The following is a 25,548-nucleotide window of genomic DNA, read 5'->3' on the forward strand; positions in this document are numbered from 1 at the left end:
GATAATTGAATCTGTTAAAATGGACGAACAGAAAGTAATGGCTTTTGGTCTCTTTAATCTGTTTGTCAACAATATATGGATCATTATACGCTATAATCACTTCCTCTTCTAGCAGGTTTGACGAAGGAAATAACTTGGGTACAGCTTTGCTGTAAGATAAAGGAAAGAGCCCACTTGTCTTTGAGCTCATTACATACTCCATCACATTTATAGTGTTTATCATTATGACACAATACATGGTCAAGAGACTGACTAAAAGAGAATTCTTTGATATTAGTTTGGTCACCATGGAGCTCCGACAGACCCATGGAAGGTAACTCCTTGAGGACGAATCAAACGACTACGCTATCAAAAAAATGAAGTTTGGTGTAGCAATGGGTTCTTCTCTCTTCCTTATATTAGCCAGTTTGTTTTTAAGGGAGGATGGTTCTTATATGCCTTGGTGTTCTTTATGCCATCAAATTTGGTATAAATTCCCAAAGCAAAGTGCTCAGAGTGGGAATGCACGTGAGGATCACTGCTTGCAACAACTTTCAAATCAGTAGTGCTTATGCTAAATGGAAGAGCACTAAGCAAGCTGTGAGAACAAGCAAAACATGAGCTAAAGAAGCTATAGTGCTATGATTGTTAGGCATGGTATGTTGCATACTAATATTGTGTGCTTTAAGAGCAATATCCAGATTCAAAGACTGAAGAGATGAACACAGTATAGCATGTATATCATGCTGCCATGTTCTTATGGAAGATTAATAGGCTGCCTGAAGAACAGGAGTGAGAGAGTGGACCTTTCTTGTGAAAGGGGGAGACAAATCATTGAGCAGATTCTTCAAAAGCATATTCAAGCTGAATTTCATTTGCTGATGCAACTTTGTGAAAAGGTAGCCTTTCAACCTCCTATTCTGAATTTTTAGAGGCCATAGGAACTAATTAAGTGTATTATGTTGTTGCCATTGGAATTGGAACCAGTCCTTACTTGCCTCACAAGGTACGTATGGGCTGCAAATCAAACCCCTACAGATACTGCCTAATAAATTATGCTCTCTCTCTAAGCTATACTTGAAGTTACACCACTGTCTACAAGATGGCCTAGTGTACCTATGCTGAACCATTATGAAAAATACAGTAGTAATGAAAATTAGCTGTTTAACAAATGCTCAACTCATCATTTTAAGAGGGCTTAAATTTCTGAACAAGTCCTCAGAACCAAATACAGTACTTGAAGATCTTATTTAGGTATGAAAAATTTTGGCTGAAATAAGTGGCAGTTAATGTACCTATTTAAAGCCCAAAGGACAGATTATAGATAATTAAGATAAAACCATCACCAAAAAAGAAGAAATGAAGGGTAATGTAAGCTAAACCAGCAAAAAAGTGCAAAAGCCAATGAAGGAAAAATGAGAATGAGAGCAAAGTCAACAGGTTGGCGCAGACCGTCAGACAGACTTGAAATGACCATTTCTTACTGATAAAGAGACATGGGAGACTGAGTGTGCAGGTGATGAGCTGGATTATTCTTCTTTAAGCATGCCTGTAAAGGGAACTGACACACTTGAAGGCAGTCACAAAGTGATGTGTTTTTAGTGCCAAAACAAGTGCAAATGTTACTTCCTTATTTTCTTGTTGCAGAGGTTTTATGTATCTCAGCAATCTCTTGTACCCTGTTCCTCTTGTGCACCGTGTTGCAATTGTCAATGAGCGAGGAGATGTCAAGGGTTACTTGAAAGTTGCGGTTCAGGCTGTGGTTGGTAAGTTTTTAATAAACAGTTCAATGTATTGTCAGCCTTGATGTGGTATTTTATGTTCTGAATGATAAAACATTTGAAATTCTCACAGAAACGTATAATAAAGTTGTTTTATCATCTATTTCTTGCTCAACTGTTTTCACAAAATTATTATATTTACCTCATTTTTACACTCCAGAATTGTTTACTTTGTATTATCTTTGGTATAAACTTTGAAAAATGTCAATACTTAGTAACCTGTTACATTTAAGTATCTAATGTTTGCCATAACATGGTAATTATACTGTATATCCAAAGAACTTCATCTATCTCAAGATAAGAGCTTATAAAAAGAAAATATGAGCAAGTTTTGCTTCTGAAAAGGTAAATGCACATGAAACAAAATTCAAATAGTGAATTGTGAATTTACTATGTTTTAGCATCAGATGAAGACACAGTAGAAACTTCTCAGCCATTAGGAGTCCGACAGTCTGCTCGTATATCATTCAGTGATGGAGCATTCAAGAAGCCCCGTGCAAAACGAGGCTCACTTTCTGCTCAGGTTTTAGAAAAGAACACAGCAGCTGCTGCAGAAGAGGAACGCATTGTTGAGGGCCAAGTTTGCCCTTCAGAGTCAATTAAATTGGAAGGTTAGTTTATGTTAATTTTTTTATTTAGAAATGTGGTCATAGTAGAATGAGTTTTCTGACTTAAAATCTAAATCCAATTTGTAACATTAAGTAAAAGAAAATAGATATTTTGTGATTTTAAATTTCAATTTCTGTTCTTGTAGATGTGACCTTTTTATTTTGTCCTTTTCTCATGAATGATTGACTCCTAATGTGTTTACCATACTGTGTATGAAATTAATGAAGACTTGTTCTTGGCTAATTCCCGTAATTTTTGCTAAATATTTTTAAATTTGTTTTGTTAAAGTTATTCTTACCTGAAATGTGTTAAGAAAGATTTGTGCAAATATATCAAGTGCATAAGTAGTGAATTTTTATTGTACAATACAGTGTCATAGTTAATATTATGATATAATTGGTAACTTGTTTTCTGCTGAGGCACTTGTAAGGAAGTAAGTTGGAATTTGATAAAAATTTTTTAGGAGATAAATGGGTAGACATTTTTATTGCAAATGATTTAGTACTGTCCAGAGCATAGTATCATGAGACAGAGCTAATGATGCTTTTGTTGTTAGGGATTTAAGTCCATTTTGCTGTACATTGTTCTTCACGAGCACAGTGACTGCAGTCTTAGTGTTTTGTAAATGGTGTGATTGGGTTCATGTAAGGCAGCTCAATGGCTCTTTGTTAGAGTTAGGTGTTGAGTAAATTTCAATATTTTAATTATTTTACACTGATGTTATAAAGCAATTAAGGTTCCCTGTAATGAAATGTCACCCTAGTTGAGTGAACTGTTATCTCAGTCCCATAATTTCATATTATTAGACAGTATAATATACTTTAGTACAGCAGACTGCTATTGGGATTTATGTCCCTCTGCAATTCTGATCAAAATTGACATGAGATACAAGACTAAAAACTGGAGCATGTATCTGCACAAGTAAATGCAGTATATATGAAATGTAAATTGATAAGGTTCAGTCACATCATGTGAAGGGGAGAGGAGTAACTCCTTAGCTATATTGTAAACATAGAAGTGGCATGATTCTGATGAGTGGGAAGCCCAAGATCATGAGAGAGGGCATAGAGAGAACCTGGACTAAATGGGAATTTTTGAAAGTTCACAACATTCAAGAAATGTGAGGAATTCATCAGAGGTCTTGGGTATAAGAATACTGTATATAACTCTCCCCAGTGTTGAACTTCAGAATGAGCTGTGGTGAAATATTATTTGTAAAGATTACGTTAAGAAAGATATTATCCTTGGCTAAAACACATGACTAGGACCAGTTGCTAGCTATTTTCTTCTTTTTTTTTTTTTATAATAGTGTCACATAACATACTCATGTTTACTATTTTCTTCAGTTGGTTTTACATATTTTTAAGTTAAAATTGTGTTTTGATCTCAGTTAATTAAAGAGATAGTTTTGTATTAGAAAACAGTTATTTAAAGAGATAGTTTTGTAATAGAAAATAAAAGAAAGTATGCATTCTACATTATGATTTATAATTGGAATAACATTTTAGCCCTATATAATTTTTGGTAAATATTTTTAGATGAAGTATGCGAAGTGGACAGTGGCCGAGGTGACAGCAGTGTTAGTTCGTGTGACAGTTGGAAAGAAGAGGAGATTCCCTCTCACTTAAAAATTGGTCAGGAATTTACCTTCCGTGTTACAGTTCTTCAGGCCTTTGATGTTTCTACAGAGTATGCTGATATATTTTGCCAATTCAAGTAAGTTATATGTACTGTTTTCATCTCTTACCAGGACTCTACCACATCTTTTGTATTTTAATGTGCCCAAAACTTCTTATTGCAATGAAAAAGCTTTCTATGAAGACAATATGGTCTTTGTGCACAGAATAAAGTTTTATAATAAATAAAGATCTAATCTCCTTGAACAAGTGGCACTGAAATACATGAAATAAAGTTTATATATGCCACATATCATGCAGACATGGAAGTTTTTATCTTTAAAAGTTTATAGGTTGAAAGTTAAGAGTTTTGCTCCTGGAAAGCTTAAGTTTAATCATGAATAGGGCAGCAAGAAGACTGGAAATCATCTCCTCTTTTTATTTATACTAACATTTAGGGAATACCTCATCATCAGGGCTACAATAACAGTCATTATGATTATCATACAGTGTGCAGATGTTAAGTCACAATTACTTTTAATCCTTTCCAGACAGTTTTGTATATTTAATGTAAAGCTCAAGGACTTTTGAAACTGGTTGTATTTATAAAGATTACTCTCTACTAGGGGGTGTTGACTTTAAGAAACTTAATGTCACCTTTCTTCCTCAGCTTCACTACACCATTCTGATGAGCATTTCTACAGGCAGACCATCAGAGAATACAGGAAAGGACCTCTAGGTTTTATGTACAGAATGTAAATGTCGATATGTTTTCAAGGTAATTCATAGTAGAATATGAAACATTTTTAACAGGTTTTAGATCAAATATATGTGAAATTTGCATACTATTTTTATACATTAATTTTATAATCATACAGCAAATTAACTTGAGATTGTCAGGTGTAAACAAAAACGTTTTTCTATATGTTCAGCGTAAACTTGACCATTTAGAATTGCAACTTAGCCGATTTAGGTGTCTTTCAGTTATTATTACAGTATTTAGATTTTAGAGTATCTTTACAGAGGACAAAAAAGTAGTATTAAGCAAAATATTTTTGATAATTCATTGAGATCATTTATACTTCCTGGGATCTTTATATATTTCATAGATATTGCATATTTTTTATGCTGAAAGTCAGCACTCCTTTCCCCCCTCCCTTTTTTTTTTTTTTTGCAGGGGCTAGAATAGCCAGTAAGTGTAGTCTGTTCTCTTGAAAATGCTAAAAATATTCCTAAGTGCCGAGTAGTTGGCTTAAATTTGTAATATTTTTCTGGTGATGTAAATACAGTATTATTCTCTTGAATACAAGGGCTCGTAAGGTTTGCCATAACAATTCTGAATAGTAATTTATATTTCTTTGCCAAAAACATGTGAATAAGTGACTTTTATGGGTAAACAATCTGTCATAAAAGGGCCAGCTTTCAGTAAATTATTACCCTGCCATTCTTAGTACTACAGTATTTATGTTTACTAATATTTTTCAAACTTTAGCTGGATCATAGCTCACTTATGAAGTCATGGAAGGAATGATTATCAAGACAAATTTTATTAAAACAAATATAGAGACAAATTAATCAACTTTCATTTGTTTTTAGGTAAAATTATGTATATCTGTTTTGACATTTGTTTCTAATTTCAGATTACAGTTACTGTGACCCGTGCATTCCTTGATTACATCAAAACACAGCCAATTGTTTTTGAAGTCTTCGGTCATTATCAGCAGCATCCACTTCACCGGGATGCTCGCCAGGATGCAACACATTTGTGAGTCTTTGTTTAATACCTGCTGTTATTATGGAATACAAGAAATGTATAGATAGTATAATTTTCACGAGTGATGTTGAACCCATTTACAAGTTGTTAGCAATAGTTTTTCTGGGAAGTGTTGCTAAGGGTAATATTGAATGATGTGCTTTTCCCAAAAGTTAACTTTAGTATGGATAGTAAGTATGAACACTGTCAATATGTAGGATATCTATGAGCAGGTTACAGGAATTAAATTTCAATGTACCTGTTTTTGCCCAATTCTTACTCAATACGAAGTTTTTTATGATCCTAAAAGTGAAATTCTGTGTTCAAGAAAGTTTGGAGTGAATGAGCTCTAGAATTATGGTAATTGTGTGAATGTTATCCAGTGCCACCACATTAGTGAAGTTTTTCTTTGTTTTCCCCACTTTGTGATGTGATACAGCAAACATCATATGTGTGTTGTAGATTGCTTGGACTTCCATAAAGTGGAAAAGTGTAAACTCTATGAATTTTATTGCATGGCACTGTTTTAAAATTTGATTGTTATGGCATGTTAGGCATTGGTTCGTGACCTGTAATGTTGTAATGCACGTCATTCCCTTACAGCAACAACCAAAAGTGTTGAGGCAGCAGTATACCTGTACAATAAACTGTTATTTATCTGGTTTTCAGCTATCTGAAAGTCTCAAGCAACCTTACCCACAATAAATAAAAATAAAAATTTTATCAAAATTAAGATTTTATAGCTGTTAAACTTAGCACTTAACCCACATACTTGTTATGGTTTTTGCCACATCAAATTCCACCTATCTACCTTATATGTGTGCATGCATGAAGGTAACTACTGTATATATAAAGTAACAATATAAATCATTATGTGAGTGCAATCACTGTAGTGTTATGAAGTGTTGTACCCTATCATCTCATGAATTAAGTGGAAATATCTTTTCCTCTATAGCAAAACATGTTGATTGGAGTATTGCTTGTCATATATGATGCAGCAAGCCCAGGCTATGTGTAAGTTTAAATTAATTTATGGTGTGGAAGTTAGATATTTGTCTTATGATTCATAAGTACTTGTATTTCTGAACTTGTGGTTCAGAAGAAAACTGTAAATTTTGCACAAAGGGAAGAAAAAATATGTGTAATTACTATAAAGGCTAACTGCTTCTGACAAGAACAGCTGGTGCTGCTGATTTTTACATGGTTTTCTTTAGGGTATGGTAAATTACTGTTTTGAACTACTTTGGAACTTCCAGTATTTACTTTACTACCTTCTTTTATCAGGTAGTGTATGAAATTTACTGTAGTTGATCAGGTTAACCCTTAGGTTCAATGAATTTGATTAGCACATTTATAGTCTAGAGTATTTCTTGGAGCTATCATTTATGATAAAATACTTTTAATCTTTTATACATTTTCATAAGTTTATTTGATAATCTTTTGGTACACTTATTAGTATAATAATGTATTTTTTACCTTTTCTGTTGCAATCTATCACAAATACTTCCAGCCCTAATTATGGTTGTCTCCTTGCCACGAGGGAAAAGAAGTACATTTAGAGAAGTTCTTTAGAACTTTTTGTGAAATACTGTATTTGTAATGCTCAGACAGATAAGAAAAGTCCAAAGACACTTACATAAATTCTGGCAGTGATTGTATTTTTAGTAATTTAGTCTGTGCATATGTGTGTGTGTGTTGTAAGAAGTAATAGATCAGTAAAAATGATCAAAGGGCCAACAACTAATGTAAAACAATTAAAGTAAGTATATACTAAAGTATTATGTAGAAAAAGGAGAGCTAAATGAAAAACATTAGGCAAATATTATTTTTATTTAAAATACAACTTACTGTGTGACTTCTGCAAATAGATACTGTAGTATTGGTTTAACAGCTAATTGGGGGCCGCTGACAATTCACATACATTTATTTGGGCAGCCTACCTGCCAAGCCTTGTCACATCATACCCAATCTCTAGGTGTATTCTTTCCCTTTTTTTTTTCTCCAGCCCAAGAAGAACCCTAATTAATTATTAAACTGCTTATATGGGATATATAAGGAAGAATTACAAAGGGTTATCTTGAAGATTCTTGGTAGGGGCATACTACTTATAGTATGCTTGATTTACCCTGAACAGTATTTTGTCTTTTCTTAAAATTTAACATTTTTGCCTCTCATTCTAGAACAAATCCTTTTGCTGAGAACTGTATGTGCCTAGAAATATGACTAGGTGGTCTCATTAAAGTGCTTTGTAATCATGATTGCAATAAGTAATTGAATTATTGGTTACTTAATTTATGTAAACTGGTATTGATAGTAATCTTCAACATAATAATAATTTGACCTCATAATGCAAGCATAGTTTATGAGTTATAAGTAATAGCTGGATTGATTTTTGGGCTTTGGATTCTTTGATAACTTTTGCTCAGTCTTCTATAACTTGAATTAGATTTAATTTTTAACAAGAAGCTTTCATGAGGACCTGATAGTTATTGTTTGGCATCTACATCTTTCATAGTTTTAGTATGAGACTTTATCATGTATGAATAGTGTAGTTAGTAACTGCTATTTCTTTATCCTTGTGGCAAGTGAGATTGTATTGGTGAGTTTTTCACAAATGAATAGTATTTGAATTATTTTTTTATTGCATTTTAACTTTTTTTTTACAGCAACTGTTCCTCTTAAATATTTTTCTTTTACAAATTTTACAGCATGTTTGTATAATTTTCTATAAATATTCCCCTTTCACTCCATGTTTGTTTATGTTGCATGTTTCACTGATGTTGATTGTTGTGCTGTCTTTCCCTTCCTTACCCTGCTGAAATGATGGTGTGGCGTTACTGGTGTTTTGGCTGTGTTATGAATGGGATATTTTGGTTCTGGGATGAACCCCAGTTTACCTCCTGGTATGGTACCTCCCGGCAGCTCTCGTGGTCCTCCCAAGAGGATGCAGCCTCCAGCTATTCCCATCAGTCAGCCAATTCGATCACCAAAGTTTGGTGTTGTTCAGAGCCCTTCTACCTCACATGTTCACGCTCGTCATGATCTCCTCGTCTGGTTCGAGATATGCGAATTAGGTTAGTGAAGTTTTGTTTTTTGGGTATTTATTAGAAATTATAAGATTTGAATTTATAGAATTTTAACTATACATTTCTGGTATGTTCTAACATATCACATTTTCAATAGCACCGAGTGGAGAGTATGTACCAGCTGTTGTTGACCATGGAGATGATCTACCATGTCGAGGTTTGTTCCTCCTACATCAAGGAATACAGCGTCGAATACGCATTACCATCGTACATGAACCATCTCCTGACCTTACATGGTGTGATGTTCGAGAACTCGTTGTAGGTAAGGGTTAAAATGTATTCTGGTAGTTGGTGAGATGTTTATGCTTTTATGAGTTTGCATATTTTTATTAAGCAGTACATAATTCACCATCATACTCATTTTCTCTAACACCATACAGTGCAAACAAAATCTGAAATTCTGCCTCTCATGATGTTCCTATGTTTGCACTTCACAAATTTCCACTCATCCTCAGGCTTCTATTTTATAGTTATCATCCAGGTTATAATTGATATGATCCAAACCAGTTACTTGAATGCATCATGAACTGTTATTGCTTTCATGTCAGTATGAATTCAGCATTGTTTATTCAATTTTTATGTGATAGTTTTCATATTGTTCAGTTGCTTTGTTGCTAGTAGAATTCCTATGTAAATTATTCCTGAGGTATCAAGTTATAAGACAACGATGGCACATTTTTGAGAAATTGGGAAAAAGCTTTAAAGTTTTCACAACTTTGTGAAGCTGTTTTCCGTTTTGAGCCTTCTTGAGTTTATAGTCTGTTGACTTAGCCCATAAGGGTTTTCAACTAAAAATGTAAAGAAAGAAAGAAAGAAAGAAATGTTATTTTGACAGCCAGAGCAATAATATTTTATTCAAGCAAAAGCTGAGCCTAATTTTATTCAAGATGGTAACTAGTATCATAAGGGACCCTTCATTTAAGCTCCTTCCCATCCCAGTCCCTCCTCCCACTTCTGTTTAAAAAGACACAGGATTTTTGTGGTCAGAGCAATGAATTTTGTTTTGAATGAAAGCAATTTCTTTTGTGGTGGTAACCTTTACAGCAAGAGGTAAGGTTTGAGCTCCCTCCTGGTCCAGAGAAAATTTCTCTTCTTCAAAAAATGCAAAATATAACTGTAGTTTTTGGTGTTTTCAAAAGTAGAGCATTAAATTTTATTCTGAATGAAAGTTGAGCTAGTTTATAAAATGATGGTAACCAGTAAAATCAAGAGCTAAGCCTTTAACTCTTCCCCCCACAAAAACACTTCTAAATGAAAAAAAAAAAACATTTCTGTATTGGTTAAAAAGAATGTAAAAAACTTGGTTAAAGTATCATTTGTATCTTGAAATTGTTTTAACATTTTGAATTTTGCATTGGATTTATTTATTTGTAAACTTGTGGAATTTGAAACTAGAGTTCTTGCCTCTTAGGTCGCATACGCACAACTCCAGAAAGTGAAGATGACGACAATGATGCGTCAGTCTTGTCTCTGGGTCTGTTCCCAGGAGAGTATTTAGAGTACCAAGGAGAAGACAGAACATTCTTCCGTTTCGAGGCTGCTTGGGACTCTTCTCTGCATAATTCCATATTGTTAAATCGTGTGACCCCACATGGTGAACATGTCTACATGACCATATCTGCCTATCTTGAGGTACCTTTCTTTCTCAATCAATAAGGTTATGTCCATTTTATTATGGTAGTTTTCCAAATACAGCACAAATATTTTAATAGTTTATGAATGAACAAGAGAGTAATCTTGAATTATTTGAAAAGTTCTGCTGTACCCTAATCATAAGTCATTGATGCGCTAAAGTTTAGAATTATGAAATGTCACAAATTTTAAGATTGTCACTTTGATCATTTGTTTATGAGTTTGTGATTATCTGGATATTCATAGGAATACTGAAGGTATGGAAAGTAACTGAAGATAATTATTGTAAATAGTGTATATTACTGGAACTTAATCTCTGATTTTAGGGAACTTGATTAGTAATTTCACATTTAACATCATGTTTTCCTTTTACAGTGATAGATGTGTAATAATTTCTGTGTATTCTTTCATGTTATGTATTTTCTGCCAGATGTTTATCCATACTCTTTTTTTTTTCTGGTCTTTCCAACTGGTCTTCATCCTGTTACTTTCATACTTTCATACCTACTACTTTCTTGACATACTGCTCCTCTCCCCTTGGTATCATATGCCCAACCCATCATAGTTTTTTGAGATCCCAGTCTATTTATATAATCTCTGAGCACCATATCTCAACATTCTTTCATTTTTAATACAAGTTCTTCATTGCACTTGAACCAAGAAGCTCAGCCAGTCAGTCATACCTTTTTAAAATCATTTTTCAAATTCCCATTACTCCACTTCATCTAGGCTGCTCCTAGTCTATTCTTACTGCCCTCTCAAAATGAGATGAAAATGGCTATCATGGCGGTTTATGCCTGTCTTGTCATGGTACCGATATTTCATTTCAAAAGGCAGAGTGCACTAACTCCACAGTCTTTCTTCAATATTTGAAATCTTTAATATTGAATGTCTCAAAACAAGGACTTTGGAGTTAGTGCGTTTTACCTTTTTGCGGCAGACCTTATGTTACACTTGATATGCCTTATAGCCTTGGTTCTATGCCCCAACCACAGCATCTACTTGGACAATTCTGTAAATGGAATTAGTCCTTTACTTTCTTGTCAGTCACCAGAAGATTGGTCTTGTTTACTTTGATTTTCAGCCCCCTTTTGCCCACCCTGTTCTTCCATGATTTAAACTTTTCTGATATCTATTCCTCTCATTCTGTTGTTGAGACAAATAGCTGCACTCCTTTGTAGCGTCCTCTATTATTGTGATAAACAAAACAGAATTCTGCTGATCCTTGATAAAAATTACCATTTACTCAAATTCTTCTGATATACCTACCACTGTCTTCTTTCAAGATCTTGTGCTTCATTAAAGAGTAGTAACTTTAGTAGCTTAAAGATCTTATCACTCTTTTGCTTTCATGCTTTCTATGCTTCTCTTAAGTTACCTTTGTGTACATCCTAATTCCACTGCTGTGTTCTTCAGCCAGCCCACTGAGATTCAAGATTTTAGCATGATGATTTATTTACAATATTTCTTGAAGCTAATTTGCTGACACTTATTACTTGAACTCTTTTCAAATTTCTGCTGCTTATTTTTCCTTCTTTCATTTTGAACTCTGTAAATTATTATTTTTATTATTCTTATTATTGTAGTTGTTGTTGTTGCACTTCTTAATGCTGAGATAAGCATACCTCACTGGTATAACTTAGCAATCTTTTTCTTTATTGTCAACAGTACTGTACCTTTTATAAAATCAATCCTTGTTCAAATTCTATTCTCTTATATGTTTCCTCTTTCTGGATTTCATAAACAATGTGTTCAGCATCTTTAATTCTTGACTCTACAAGAATTTCAGTACTACTACTCCCTTTTGGTTTCTCTCCAGCTCATCTTCAAAACCATCACTGCTTGGCCAATAGGTCTACTTAGGTCTTGTACTAGCCTGCTGTGTGACTGTAGCACTTTTGATGTTACATTTGATAACCTTTTCCAAAAGTTTTGTTTTTCTGCTCTGGTCTTGCATTATTTTCTACTTTTTCCTTAGGATCATTTTAGATCCTCATTATCCTTTCAATTATTCTTCCCACTTCCACCATAAGATGTGTCATTTCTTCTGGACTAGTAAGCCAATTATTGCTAACATTAATAATCTGAAATTACTTTTAAATGTAATTAGACTTTTAAAGTATGTTTTATTACTTCAGTAATTTGGATATGAATTGTAAGTGATTCAGCATTTTCCCTGTCCTGTTCTTGATTTTTGCATTATTTTAAATCTTTGGCAATAAATTTTAAGTATATATTAAATGATACAGATCTTTTTGGCTGCATTATTAGATATGGTTATGTAAATTAGATTACAAATTATGTAAACAGTATATTCTTAGAATTTTCAGCAATTGTTCAAATTGATTTTTCCATCAGAGTGAACAAATATAATTTGGAATGTAAGATTTCTCAAGATTAAATGGATTTCTGTTAAAGCATTAACACTAGTTTTACCTTCAGATATTCTACATTATTTTAGATGTTCTAGAATATTTATTTGTGAAATGCTTATCACATACTTTGCTGAAAATATATATTCCTCTTTCTAGCTTGAGAACAATGCACAACCAGCCATTATTACAAAAGATCTGTGTATGGTCGTTTATGGCCGTGACTCTAGGACCATTCCACGCTCCCTACGACACCTCTTCAGTGGGTCTTACAAGAATGCTGAAGCCAATAGGATTTGCGGCGTTTATGAGACAGTGCTGAAGCGCGCAGCTGAAGCAGGTAGCCCAGGTTTGTGGTTTAGTCCTGACAGATGTAGAGAGGTGGTCAAGGGCCGCCCAATCTTCCCAGAAGCCTGCTATTGTAGGGGAGGGAGGGAGGGCGGCTGTATCAATGACTGGGCCACCTTGCAACCACCAATGCTTCACCAGCTACGGTATGCTCTCTTGCTGCTGCCCCTACCTGCCACTTATCACCTGCAGTTTATCATTTCTTTATGCAGTATATACAAAATACTGTTTTAAAGCTGCTTGATATCTTCACTTCTCAGTTTTTTAATACATATAGCTGAAGTGACTTACTAAGAAGCAAGATCATAGGGTTACCTAAAAGTATTCACCTTTTTCCCCAGTAGAAGGCACACACTGCTTTTAAATGCATGATGCTTGTTGAAGGGTAATTTTGTGTATGGTAGTTTAACCCCTTAAAGGACCTATTTTTTAATATAATGTGTCAGAAAAGATTCCAATTATTTTAATTAATTGAAAATGTAAATTGTTTAGACACTATACTTCTTAATTTCAACATAAAATTATGATTATTTTATGTAAAATAGTGATTTTCAGAAACTCAGTTTGAGACCTTTTTATGGTCATTAAGTTATCTCGTACAAATTAAAGGATTTTGACAAAGGAAAAATCTATTTCTGGGGAGAGACCTGTGTGTCCCCGGTGAAATAACCATTCAGCACTTGTTTATTTCTAGAAATAAGTGCTGAGTGGTTATTTCACGGGTGACTTAGTCGAGAAAACAGAAATACCTATTTTGGTGTATCACAAGATATCTCATATGCTTAGTTTTAGTAATTTTGAAAATAGGCATTTCAAGATCAGTAAATGATTCTTCAGTATCACTGTCGTCATGGTAACTTGCCATAACTGGGCTAAAATAATAAATAAAAAAGTCAAGAGACTAACAAATTACACGACATCAACATAATAAATCAGTATTATATCTTTTAAACAGTCTACAATGACAAATAAAACAATCAAACTTACCTAAAACAGTTGAAAACAAGAAATAAAACAAACAGATTCTCAAAGTCAGCACTGGAGAGCTAGTAATGGTGTGCATTCGGCTTAAAAAAAATAAAATTATACTCGAAGTATCACAAAATACTCAAGGGATTAGCTAACAAAAGACACGACATCAACGTAATAAATCAATAATATAACATATAAACAGTCTAAGATGACAAATAAAACAACCAAACTTACCTAAAAACAGGCGAAAAGAAGATAGAAAACAAACGAACAAACTCTCAAGATCACTGGTTACTTGACATATCACAAAATAGTCAAGGGATTAGCTAACAAAAGATGACAAATAAAACAACCAAACTTACCTATAAACAGGCAGAAAGAAACTAAAAAAACAAACAAACAAACAACCAGGATGACCATTAAAATGTTACTAATGACGCGTAGTTGGTGCGAAAAAAAAACAAAAAAGTCATTCTCGATAACTCGACTTCCAGCAACAAGTACCACTGCCAAACATATGATATAGCATGAGATATCTCGAAGAAGCCTTAAAACAACATCACTGGATCACAAGACATCTCATATTAGTCCTATTTAGTATTTAACTTTTTACAAGATATCTCTTGGTAAATCCAAAATTTTAGAACACTGACCACAAGATATCTTGGGTTAGTCCATTAAAGGGTTAATTGAATATATGAACTAGACTTTTGATATCCTTAAAAGAGAGGCCTTTATTTCACACATGTATCAAGATTTAATGATATTTTAACACCTCTTCAAGTTAGATAAACTCATCTAACTTACATGTTTAGGTCAAGGAGTTTGCTTTTGTACAGATTGTTGTTTTAGTAGTATTTGTAGGTCATTATTACAGTCTAAGAATAATGGTGAGAGAATTTAGGAAGAAGATATACAGTATATAAGATCTTCAGGGGCACAATTTTTTCTCATTAAGTAAATTTATATTAAACAGAGTTGTCAAGTGCTGTGCTATTTTCTTTCATTATTGTTTTTCTAGATTTTATATAGTTTTTGGTTGCAGTTAAGAGCACAATGACATATAGTTTACTTGTGACAGTTACTTGTGAATTTTGGTATCTTTAGTCATTGAGAACATTCTTGCAAAATAAATTATGCTATACTTATCTTTATCTATACTGAAATAAGAGGTTGGAAGATGAAAAATTTGTTAGAATGTTAATTGTGAAAGGTTTTGTAAGGATATTGGATAACAAGAATGTGCATATTTTATGTTTCCATACTGTAAAAACATCTTATTTCGCTAATGCTATACTACCCAGAACAAGATACTGTCAGCAAAGAATAAAACATATGGTTGAATAAAGAAGCATTACATCTTTTTTCTTCAAAGTATCTCTTACTTGATGAATGCCTACTATGTTTCAGTGTTACAAACTGCCACTGTTCCTTCCTTTATGGAAGCATTACCTGTGAATCCAGTACCCATTATATCTTCTTTTACTCATTTTCTGTACAATATAGTACTTTGTGCCTACAACAGTCAAACTATGCAGATAGAATGCTGGCTTACTTCTTTGAAAATTTAAATAGTATAAAGAGAGAAAATGCTGTTTGTTTACACTAGTCATGACTTTGTGGCATCTCTAAAATGCCATAACTTGGTCTGTCCACTTGGCAGATTATATGACGTTAATATTTTTTGTCCAGTCCATTTTACTTCTGAAAATAAGTGACTAATCAGTCTCCCACCTTGTGTGTCAGAAGCTTTCATGGGGTGGCTAGCATTTCAAAGGATCCTTTGACTTGACTGCTCTTCAGATAACACTTCCATGATATATAAAGCTGACCACTAATACTTAGAAATAGTTGCAGTTTAAGCAGATACATAGACTTTTTAGTTGTATTGCAAAGTTTTGATGGACTTTTAAGAGTACTGGACATCCAAATGCACATGGATGGGTATTCTTCTTAATACTGGCATTCAAACCTACATTTATGTTTTTTTTATTTTAGAATCAGGTACACAAAAACTGTGATCCACTGGTACATTGGGTCTTTTAAAGTTTATTAACTCAGAAATAGGTCTTGCTGAAAGATCTCTTACGATTACCTAACGATTACTTATGTCTTACTCCTTCCAGTAGTGATATGTAGTTACTTTTGGCAAACAATATTCAGGATAATAGTATCCTAGAGAAACTTTAATATTTTTGAAGTTAATGGTTTGTCTTACTTTTTGTATTTCCTTTAGCAGCAAAAATGAGAGGTGGTTTGTACATGTACAGACATACAAAATGAATTTTTTATGTTGCATAAGTACAGAGGCACTTTTAATGAAGATACCCAACATGGAAGAATGTTCAACTTCTTTCTTCTTGTGGTGACTCGTTTCTGGGCTAACTTTGCAGCATGCTGGGCTGTATAGCATCATTAAAATAATTAAATGTGTTTATGGGGCATACTAATTTTGCAAAGTTTGGCATTTTGATAAATAAGCCTATTTATAAGAAGAATTAATTAAATAAATGAAATTAATTTTATAAATAGTGAAGGTGTGAGACCTTTTAATAGTCAGTAAATACCAGTGTTACTAAAGATATTTCTGGTCAAGTTTTAGTTGCAGAGTCTTATTGGAATAAGACAGTAAATCATTCATGCTTAAGTTTGAAAGGAGGTTGAGAGATTAGTATATTGCTGAATGTACATAAATGAGAATTTTTTTCAGTTTTTGGAGTTTCTTAAGTAACTCCATATAGAATGCTTATGCTCTTGAGAGTTTAGGTTTGAAATATAATTATTCAATTACTGGGTCAGGCACCGTAAGTCAGCTAAGCTTCAGACTGATAAGTCATTTTTTACTGGATTTTTCTTGACCATTTCAATAAAAGGGTGAAAATTACAAATAATTTTGAGATGATAACCTAGTTAAATTAGTTACTTGAGGTCATATATGTAGCTAGTAATTTGATGTCTGACTGTTGTGGGTGATTGACTTTACCCAACAAAGTCAAGTAGTTTAGCAAAGAAATGCTGTAGTGGTATCATGTGGCTTGAAAAGCAGTATTAGTGCAGATACTTACCTGCTGAGTCATTAAGATATAATAAACTGATGCATAACTTTTTCCGGTTCTCAATGAATTATATACTTATTTCCTCTCTCATTTTTTCTTACCAACGGCTTAAATCCCTTCGTATTTATTCATACTAGCTGCTACATTAGGTCAAGATTATGATATTGCTGTGCCAGTTTGTTTTTCAAACTCAGTCTGTCTGTCATTGTCATCCCTTTGAGATTGTGTTATTTGAAACCATATAATTTTAGTCTTTGTGTTGTAGTAGTTGATAGGTCTTCCATTTATGGGCTTTATTCAGTTCAGTAGTTCTTGGAAATGCAACTTACTAAAAAAAAAAAACAAAATTCATTCTCATTCACATCGTTGCTTATGAGTAGCCCTTTGGTGTACCACAAAATTGTTCCCAGCATTTCAGCCCCTCTTAAAAAAGAAAATATTAGTAAGCCAGTAGTGCTGTGCATACAAGGGCAGATCCCAGGGTCTCAGGACGTTAACAGTCTCACTCTTCCATGTTGTCTGATTCGTGGGCTGTGAGAAATTAGTGGTGTAGTGGGGTAAGAACTTGCATCACAAGGGATGCGTTATTATGAAAAAGATTATCTTTTGAAAATGTGTTTTTTCACACAAATCCATTACTTCAGTTTATGTGGTAAGGATTTAATTGCTAAAAAATCCATGTCTAGCTACTTGAGACCTTTAGGATCTGCTTGAAAGGAGGAAATCAAGGAAAATCCACTGGTTTTACAACCTCCATGTGAAAAATAGCTCAAAAGTCAAAAGAAAGAAATTATAAGCAAAATGTATGGACACATGAAGAGCAGTATAGTGAGCTTTCTATCAGACATCAAAAGAATGTGTCCCCGTGATCTGCTCATGTATGCGCAGTAAAATGGCATACTGCACTGAAGCATCTGGGAATATTTTTTGTCATGTGAAATGGCTAATTATAGATATGGCTTTCTTGTGAGATAAATGTATTTTTTCCTTAAGGCTTATTATTTATCTAAATAACACTGAACTCTGTGTTGAATACACATAATTGAACTCTGGTAAGTGAAGGAAAATTTGGATGTAAAGGATGACCTGGAAATTTATGCCTCTTAAAAAATATGCCTTGATAACTGGAGAGTGAAAAAAAGTGGTGTGATTTGTTGTGTTTAAGTAAAATTTTGGAATTAATCAGATTCTCTTTCACTTGTAGAGGGAAATGTTTATTAGGATTTGGTTATTTCATATAAATATTTTGTAACTAAGGAAGTATATATCATTTTGGGAGTACCTGAATTTATTTTTATAAGATTTGCATTAGTATATAGAAGCATACAATTTTGTTAGGTTTCAGTAAATAGTACCACATGCTAATAATGGGTACTATAGTGATAGTGAAATTATCCTGTGATATGTAAGTAGCTGGTAATACTGGTCTGAAAATGTGACCAGTAAAACTTGATGTGAATACTGACCTTTAGATATTTTGGAGCTGTTATTTTGTTATATTTAAAAGACCCATATAATGTTGGTGCACTTACAGTTAATATATATTGTAATTACAGAACAGAATATTTTAATATACTCTATTTTGAATCTGACATAAAAAATTGACACTGAATTGCTCCTTGCTTTTTGGGCTTCAGTAGATCCCTCCTTTACACTTGCTATCATTACTTATTTTGCTTCCAGCTTGGATTCATGTGACTGTACTGGATTGTCCGTAAATTTTAACTCTGAAAATTATAGTAAAGTCTGTGCTTAGCTTTTTGCAAATTGTTTTATATTTCAGTACTCAGAGGTAACCAGTTTCAAATAACCTAATGTCTTTCACATGTAATCCTAATTTTGGTGTGATGTATTGTGGTCCTTTGCATGTTTGCATGTTACATTTAACTACTGTGTATAGGCTTGATAGTTTCCAGTAACCTGCTATATATTGAACCAGTTGGGTTTGTAAATATTGTTTTAGTAGATTTGTCATGTATGGAAAATATTTTTATGATGATGCATTTGATGATATCACTTCTGTGAATTATGGGAAAGATTAAACTAAAATTAACTGCAAGGTTGCAAAGTAGCTCCAAGCCAAAGATTGTGTATTTATGTGAGAAAGGTGTAATATGCCTGTCCATAGACATACTGGATTTGTTTGTCTTTCTAACAGGACTTATCTGAAAATAGAAAATAAGCCAGCCTTTCTAAGGTTGCTGAGTTTCATGACTTTTTCTCTCAACTGCCAGGTTTAAAATGATCTACCTGCTCCCGTAATTATTATAAAATGTCTTTCATGAAGCAAACTTATCACATCCTGTGGGATCACACACCTTATCCTTCACCCCTTTTTATGTTCACAACACCTAGATACATTGCATATAATCATTAGGTTAATCATGGTATTAGTTTTCCATTAATGATTAGATTATCTTGTTTCTTTATGTCTTTAGCTATTATTTTGGAATGTTTCAACCTCTAAAATCTAGTAATTTGATGCTGTGCTTTCCTCACCTTTGTGTTCTCTTAAGAATATTCCAGGTTTGATTATTTGGTGTAATGTGTAGGAAAATTCAGGTAAAAATTTTAGTTTTCCTAAATTCATCAGTTAAGTGTTGAGTAACTTACATAAGTTTATATAAATATGTGTGAGCCAGTTTTTCTGAGTAAGAACAATTGTTGGAATATTTGCATCTTCTGAAAGGTGTTGTGTTAGTTTTTCCAGAAGTGGACAGTATTCTGCTAAGATTCAATTTCTGCACTATTTATCCAACCTTCCATTCATGCAACATCACTTTTTGTGACTGCTGATATTCTGATTACAACATAATCTTAGTTTGTGTGTGTGTGTTTTTTTACAGTACATTAAAAGATTTTGTAGCATTACAAGATAGTATCAATTTTTTTCTTTTTTTACTTTTACTGTTGTTTTTGGGGTGATTTCTGATATGATGACTGGAATATCACTTATTTTGGTTTTGTCTCTGACATCTTCACAAACTGGGAAGAGGGTTTTATAGACCTGACTTCAGAACAGTAACCAGGAAGGGAGCAATAAGCAGACTTAAAATAATCATGTTTTATTGTATCTAAGCTCTACAAAACAGCTTTATTCCTATTGTTTTTATACTCTATTTTTGAAGTAGTTATTACAATTATATCCTTCCTTTTGTTAGCCCTATTTAAGGATAAGCACAATATATCTAAGGTACTTTGCATTTTTAGGGTTGTTGAATCTTAAGAAATATACAGGTGGTCCTCACCTTATACATTTATTACATAGTATTTACATTATTTTAGGTATTATAAGTAACATAGAGTTGAGGGGCATAGAATATAACCTGGAGAGTTTATTGCACCATATAAAATAAGATTCAAATCTGCACAATTTTTTACTTATACAAGGCCTTGGCAATAATCCTACTTAGTCGAGGACCATCTCTTTCTCAGTTGTCTAAAATTGTTATCTTATGTCAGTTTCTAATTTTACTTGCATTCTACACACGATTGTCTGTCATGTACTAAGGAAAAAAACATAAAAGCACTATCTGTCAGCATGATGTCACAGCAGGGTTTTTACAAAAATAACAAAGCAAGTAACAGCTTAATACGAACAAGATGAAAATTCATCCAGTACAGTGTTAGAAATGGAGAAACCACTCCTCATTCATAGACATGATTAAGTTCCAAAGGCCAGATAATCAGTATAAGTGAAAATCTGCATTAATCTGTTTGAAATATATGTAGCCTTAGACTGTATTTTAGAGTTTACTTTCCATCACCATACTAAATATTTTGCATTCTGTATGAGTTGAGCTATTTTGATATAATTTAATACAGTGTAAAATATTGTAAATATCCTTTTAGCTGTCATATCATTAATAGTAATCTCACCCTTGAAGCCTTCGAGTAATCTCTTGCAGCTCAATCAAATCTTCACGAATGTTTTGCTGTATGTCCAAAGAATTCATATTAAAACTACACGAATCCCTTCTTGTATAAACCCTCCTTACTCAGTGACTTTATGTATTCACAGACCTTTTACCATGAACCTGTATGTAATTATTTTCTTTACATCTTTAAACTGTAACCAAAGAATGTTGTATGCACATAACAAACACACATTTACACAAACTTAGAAGTTGAAACTAAAGCAAACAATATTTTGACTTAAATCTGACAATATTTTTGATGTGGTTTGTTCCTTGTTTAATGAGCCTAATGAGTTACAGTCCAGATTTGCATAAGATACAAAAAAATGATGTAGGCTACGTATTTTTTTCTTCATTCTCCAAGTTATGCAGCATGTTTGCTGGTCATATGAGAGGTTGTAGTATGTGAAATTCTCAGATATCAGGAAAAGTACTTTTGATGTCACAGTATATTACAGCTGACAAGAATGGAGTAGCACATATGCACTTCAGTTTTCCACAGGTTCATATCAAGACATACCAGCCCCATTTTTTCAGTTTGTTTCGGATTTAAAGTTAGAGGATCTATTCAAATCAGGTTTTTCAACTTCTTGAAATATTTAGGTATATTTAGCACAGATACAACTGTCATTAAATTGTTCTAAATACTTTTCTAGAGTACGAGAAGTTACCTTTTGTTTAACCTTTCCAATTATTAACTCTTTGAGATGTTTTGGGGATCCTACAGCCATTTTGGGTAATGCACACACATCCCTGACTGACTGCAGATGAGTTTAGTGATAATTTTCTTTTGTCGCTTACTGTAAATTTGTTGGTCTTAGTTGAATGCTAGTGTTGTCTCATTTAAAAGTCAAATAACTGTACTTTATTTTGATATACCATATTGAAAATGAAAAACACCAAAATTATATAGAATGATACACTGAAATCAGCAGAGAACAGAAATGTCATTATTTTTCATAAATAAGTAAAAAAAAAAGTATAATTTTTGCACCTTAAAAAATTATAGTGAATTTCCTTTTCAGTGATATATATTACTGCTTTTTATGTCATTTATATAATTATATATTACTGCTGTTTATGTCATTTATATAATTTAAAATTTTTTATGATTGTATGATTAATCTGGTTTAATGAGAATTCACTTTAAATAAACTGGTTTAACCTTTAAGGGACAGGCTAATTATACATCATGCAACCCCCCAGACTGGGACAAACTTAGAGGTTGCCCAATTTAAGAAAAACATATCAGTGGATAGCGGAAGATATGCAAATTCACATGGTGCAAGAAAAAAAAAATTCTAAAAAATTTTCCCTACCTTCCACGGGAAGTTGAAAGTGACTACAGTAAACCCCTCGTACTCATGCTGGGATGCAGTACTGCAACCCCATAAAATAGCTAAAATCTGTGAATACTTAAAACCCCTTTTAAAAACACTTAGAACTGCCTATTTTGATAGTTTAAACACAAGAAAAACTCTCTAAAAATGCTTATACCTAAGTATTTTAATACAGTAGTTTTATCACAAAAAGTACATTTAGTCATGAAAATGATATGAAAATACAATAATTAGTGAATATTTCTCAGTGAAAAATACTGCGAATGGGCGAATTTTCTGCGAATAATGGGTAGATGCGTTCCGCAGAGAAATCCGCGAATACTTGAGTCCGCAAATCGTGAGAATGCGAATACGGTGGGGCCTCTTTCACAAAACGCTCATAAATTTTACCAAGTTGTATATGTTTTTTCTAGTAATTTATTTTATTTTATTTTGTAAAATTATAATTATGGCTCGCACAATATCATAACAGATAAGAAATAAAATCAGTAACAAATTCTGAGCATATTTGTTGTTAAATATTTACGGAAATTTACTGAGATCGTGAAGTGCAGTAACTTTTTTTTTATTTATACATGTTTTTATAATATTTCTTTGCAAAATGACAATATAACTGACATCGTATCGTAAAATATAAGAACTAAAACCAACAGCAATCCCTGGGCATATTTATGAGCAAATAAGTAATAAGATGTCATGGGAGAGAAAGGAGCAAGACATTCCCACCTCAAGGCAAGAACAACACTAAATTCTATGAGACCCCCACGATGGAGCTGAGCTGAATTCTTTAGTTGCCAAAACTCATTTATGGGCCATTGAAATTATTGGATACTCTTTCCCGTTCGTTACAGCCAAATCGTATGGTGCATAATATTAATACTCCTCAGGGGATCCGTCCACCACCCAAAACCTGTTTTAGATCCTCTATTGAGGGGATCCATCCAATAAGGGTTAATGATAATTAACCATGGGAGATGTTGTTAAACCTTCTCTCAGCACTCCTCAGATGCCATCCAAGCGCTACTTAAAGTAGAAATATGTATGTTTAATCATTCTAAAAATTCTTTATGGTTGATGCTATATAAAGTCGGTGGGATCTCGAGGGATAGAATTTGCATGATGCCACTAGAATCTCAAAGGGTTAATTTTGACCTTGTTTTTGTATATTTGTATGTATTTTTAGTTTATTAGCTGTATCTTTTCTCCATAATATTTGTTAGAGCTGCTATTGTTTGTTCATGTTTTTGCTCTTGAGTGGTTTGGATAAACCAGTACTGGGTTATTATCAAAATAACACATGTTCAGAGCATTGTTTGTATTACTTAAGCAGAATGACTTTTGTTAAACTTGAGGACTTTATAGCAATAATAAATGCAATGCTTTATTGATGAAGATAACTTTATACTGTACTTAGTTTAATATTCTTATTAGCTAGAGTTTGCATATCATAGATCATCAAGTGTCTAGATGGGAAGCTTGCTAGGTTAGCAGATGGTATCTTTTGGACAGACTTCAAAAATTTCCTTTGTGAATCTGTGGTACTGTGCTGTAGTTCTCTTATGGATTAGATGAGTTTGATATTATTACCCTGCACTGTATTTACGTACAGTGGGTGTGTTAGTCAATGACATTACTGTACAAGAGTTTGAAAACAGAGTTTGGCATAAAGTTTTCGTAGTTTTAGAATCCATAGATGGTTGATAATGACTGGAAGTGATAAGTCCTGCAAAGCCAAGCCAAAATTGAAAAATACAGTATTTGTGTTCATTTTGATTATACGGTATTTGTGTAAGAAAATTAGTTTAATCTTTCTCAAGGTTTTATTTATTTCTTTAAATTATTTCTTATTTACAGTCTTAAATTAGAACCCTTGTTGGAATCCTTATCTGCTTCTTGCAATTCCTTGTGCTCATGCTAATGAGAACTCTTTGAAGTGCAGTATCCTATCATATGAAGGGAATCATCTTTACATAACAGTTATGTTGGATTATTTCATTTTGTCCCTTGGAGACATCATAACATTTACAGTATTATAATTGTGAAGATGACAAGGAAACAATAGGAATAAAAGTGATTTTCACAGTCAAGAAATAAAAAGTAATGCATCTATTTCTTTGCTGGCAAAATTTGAAAAAATATTATGGTTAGTGACTGTAAGCTTACTGTGTAGTGGCTCACTACCTAGTTTAATATGGTAGTGGAATGGAAAACGTATCCCCTTGCAGTAGCGTAATTACTATGTTTACATTGTTTTACCCTCGGACTATAGTCAAACCAAAATAACTATGAACATGTAGTATGTTTTAAATGTTGCCACTTTTCTCATATTTGATCCTTAAAACCCCAATCTAAATTGGGATATCGCGTAGATATGGCAGAAACATTGCCACCTCTTCCATATCCAAAAATGTAAGCAGCTTGACACTAGTGTTCTGCATTTCTTACACTGAAGACATAAAATGAGGGAAAGATCTGAAATTTGGTGATGAGCAAAGGATGATTTATAGTAAAAACAATTACTGTACAGTAAATGAAGAATTGAAATCATACATCAAACTGTTTTAATAACAGGGTAGGATATGGGTGATTTAGTTTACAATCATCTAAATAAATTATGCAAATGCCAATATCTAGTCCAGACTCACAGATGAAAATAAATGATACAATGCAATAAAAAAATACTTATTAGTTCCTCAAGTGGTGGTAGGTTGTAAATTAAGCTGGCCTTGTCCCAGAACAGTCTCTTTCTTCTGGATGGCCCATTGGAGGGATAAGTAGGATTTAATGACCAGATTAAATAACCCAGAATTGAGGGATGCAGATTAACTGTAGTTGGGTTATAAGTCAGAAAGAAGTTTGGCAACGTAGCTAATGACAGTCACGTTTTTAGTCATTTTGGTTTTACTATAGCTTATGTTACAAATGGTCACTGGGTAGTTATGTTGTGAAAATGTCAGTGGTCAGTGGGTAGTCATCACAGTTAAAATCAAGCTCTTCATCCATTCTGTTTTTTGTCCTAAAACATTTTCTTTTTGAGTAAGACATCACTCCCACATTGCCCTTTTATTTGTTCGGACTTCTAACAAA

At 33.1% G+C, this 25,548-nt stretch overlaps 1 protein-coding gene across 1 annotated transcript in view; it reads left to right on the top strand.

Annotated features, from left to right (window-relative positions):
- Nucleotides 1–25,548, top strand: part of unc-104 (kinesin family member unc-104) — a 184,289-nt gene that overhangs the window by 129,414 nt on the left and 29,327 nt on the right. The window contains 11 exon segments of the mRNA XM_067083286.1: nucleotides 1,627–1,745; nucleotides 2,162–2,371; nucleotides 3,908–4,085; nucleotides 4,316–4,320; nucleotides 4,662–4,740; nucleotides 5,175–5,181; nucleotides 5,626–5,750; nucleotides 8,661–8,812; nucleotides 8,922–9,086; nucleotides 10,236–10,456; nucleotides 12,988–13,177. Coding sequence (XP_066939387.1) covers nucleotides 1,627–1,745; nucleotides 2,162–2,371; nucleotides 3,908–4,085; nucleotides 4,316–4,320; nucleotides 4,662–4,740; nucleotides 5,175–5,181; nucleotides 5,626–5,750; nucleotides 8,661–8,812; nucleotides 8,922–9,086; nucleotides 10,236–10,456; nucleotides 12,988–13,177 — 1,451 coding nt within the window.

The sequence above is a fragment of the Macrobrachium rosenbergii genome, chromosome 3 (assembly GCF_040412425.1).
Source record: "Macrobrachium rosenbergii isolate ZJJX-2024 chromosome 3, ASM4041242v1, whole genome shotgun sequence".
NCBI lineage: Eukaryota > Metazoa > Arthropoda > Malacostraca > Decapoda > Palaemonidae > Macrobrachium > Macrobrachium rosenbergii.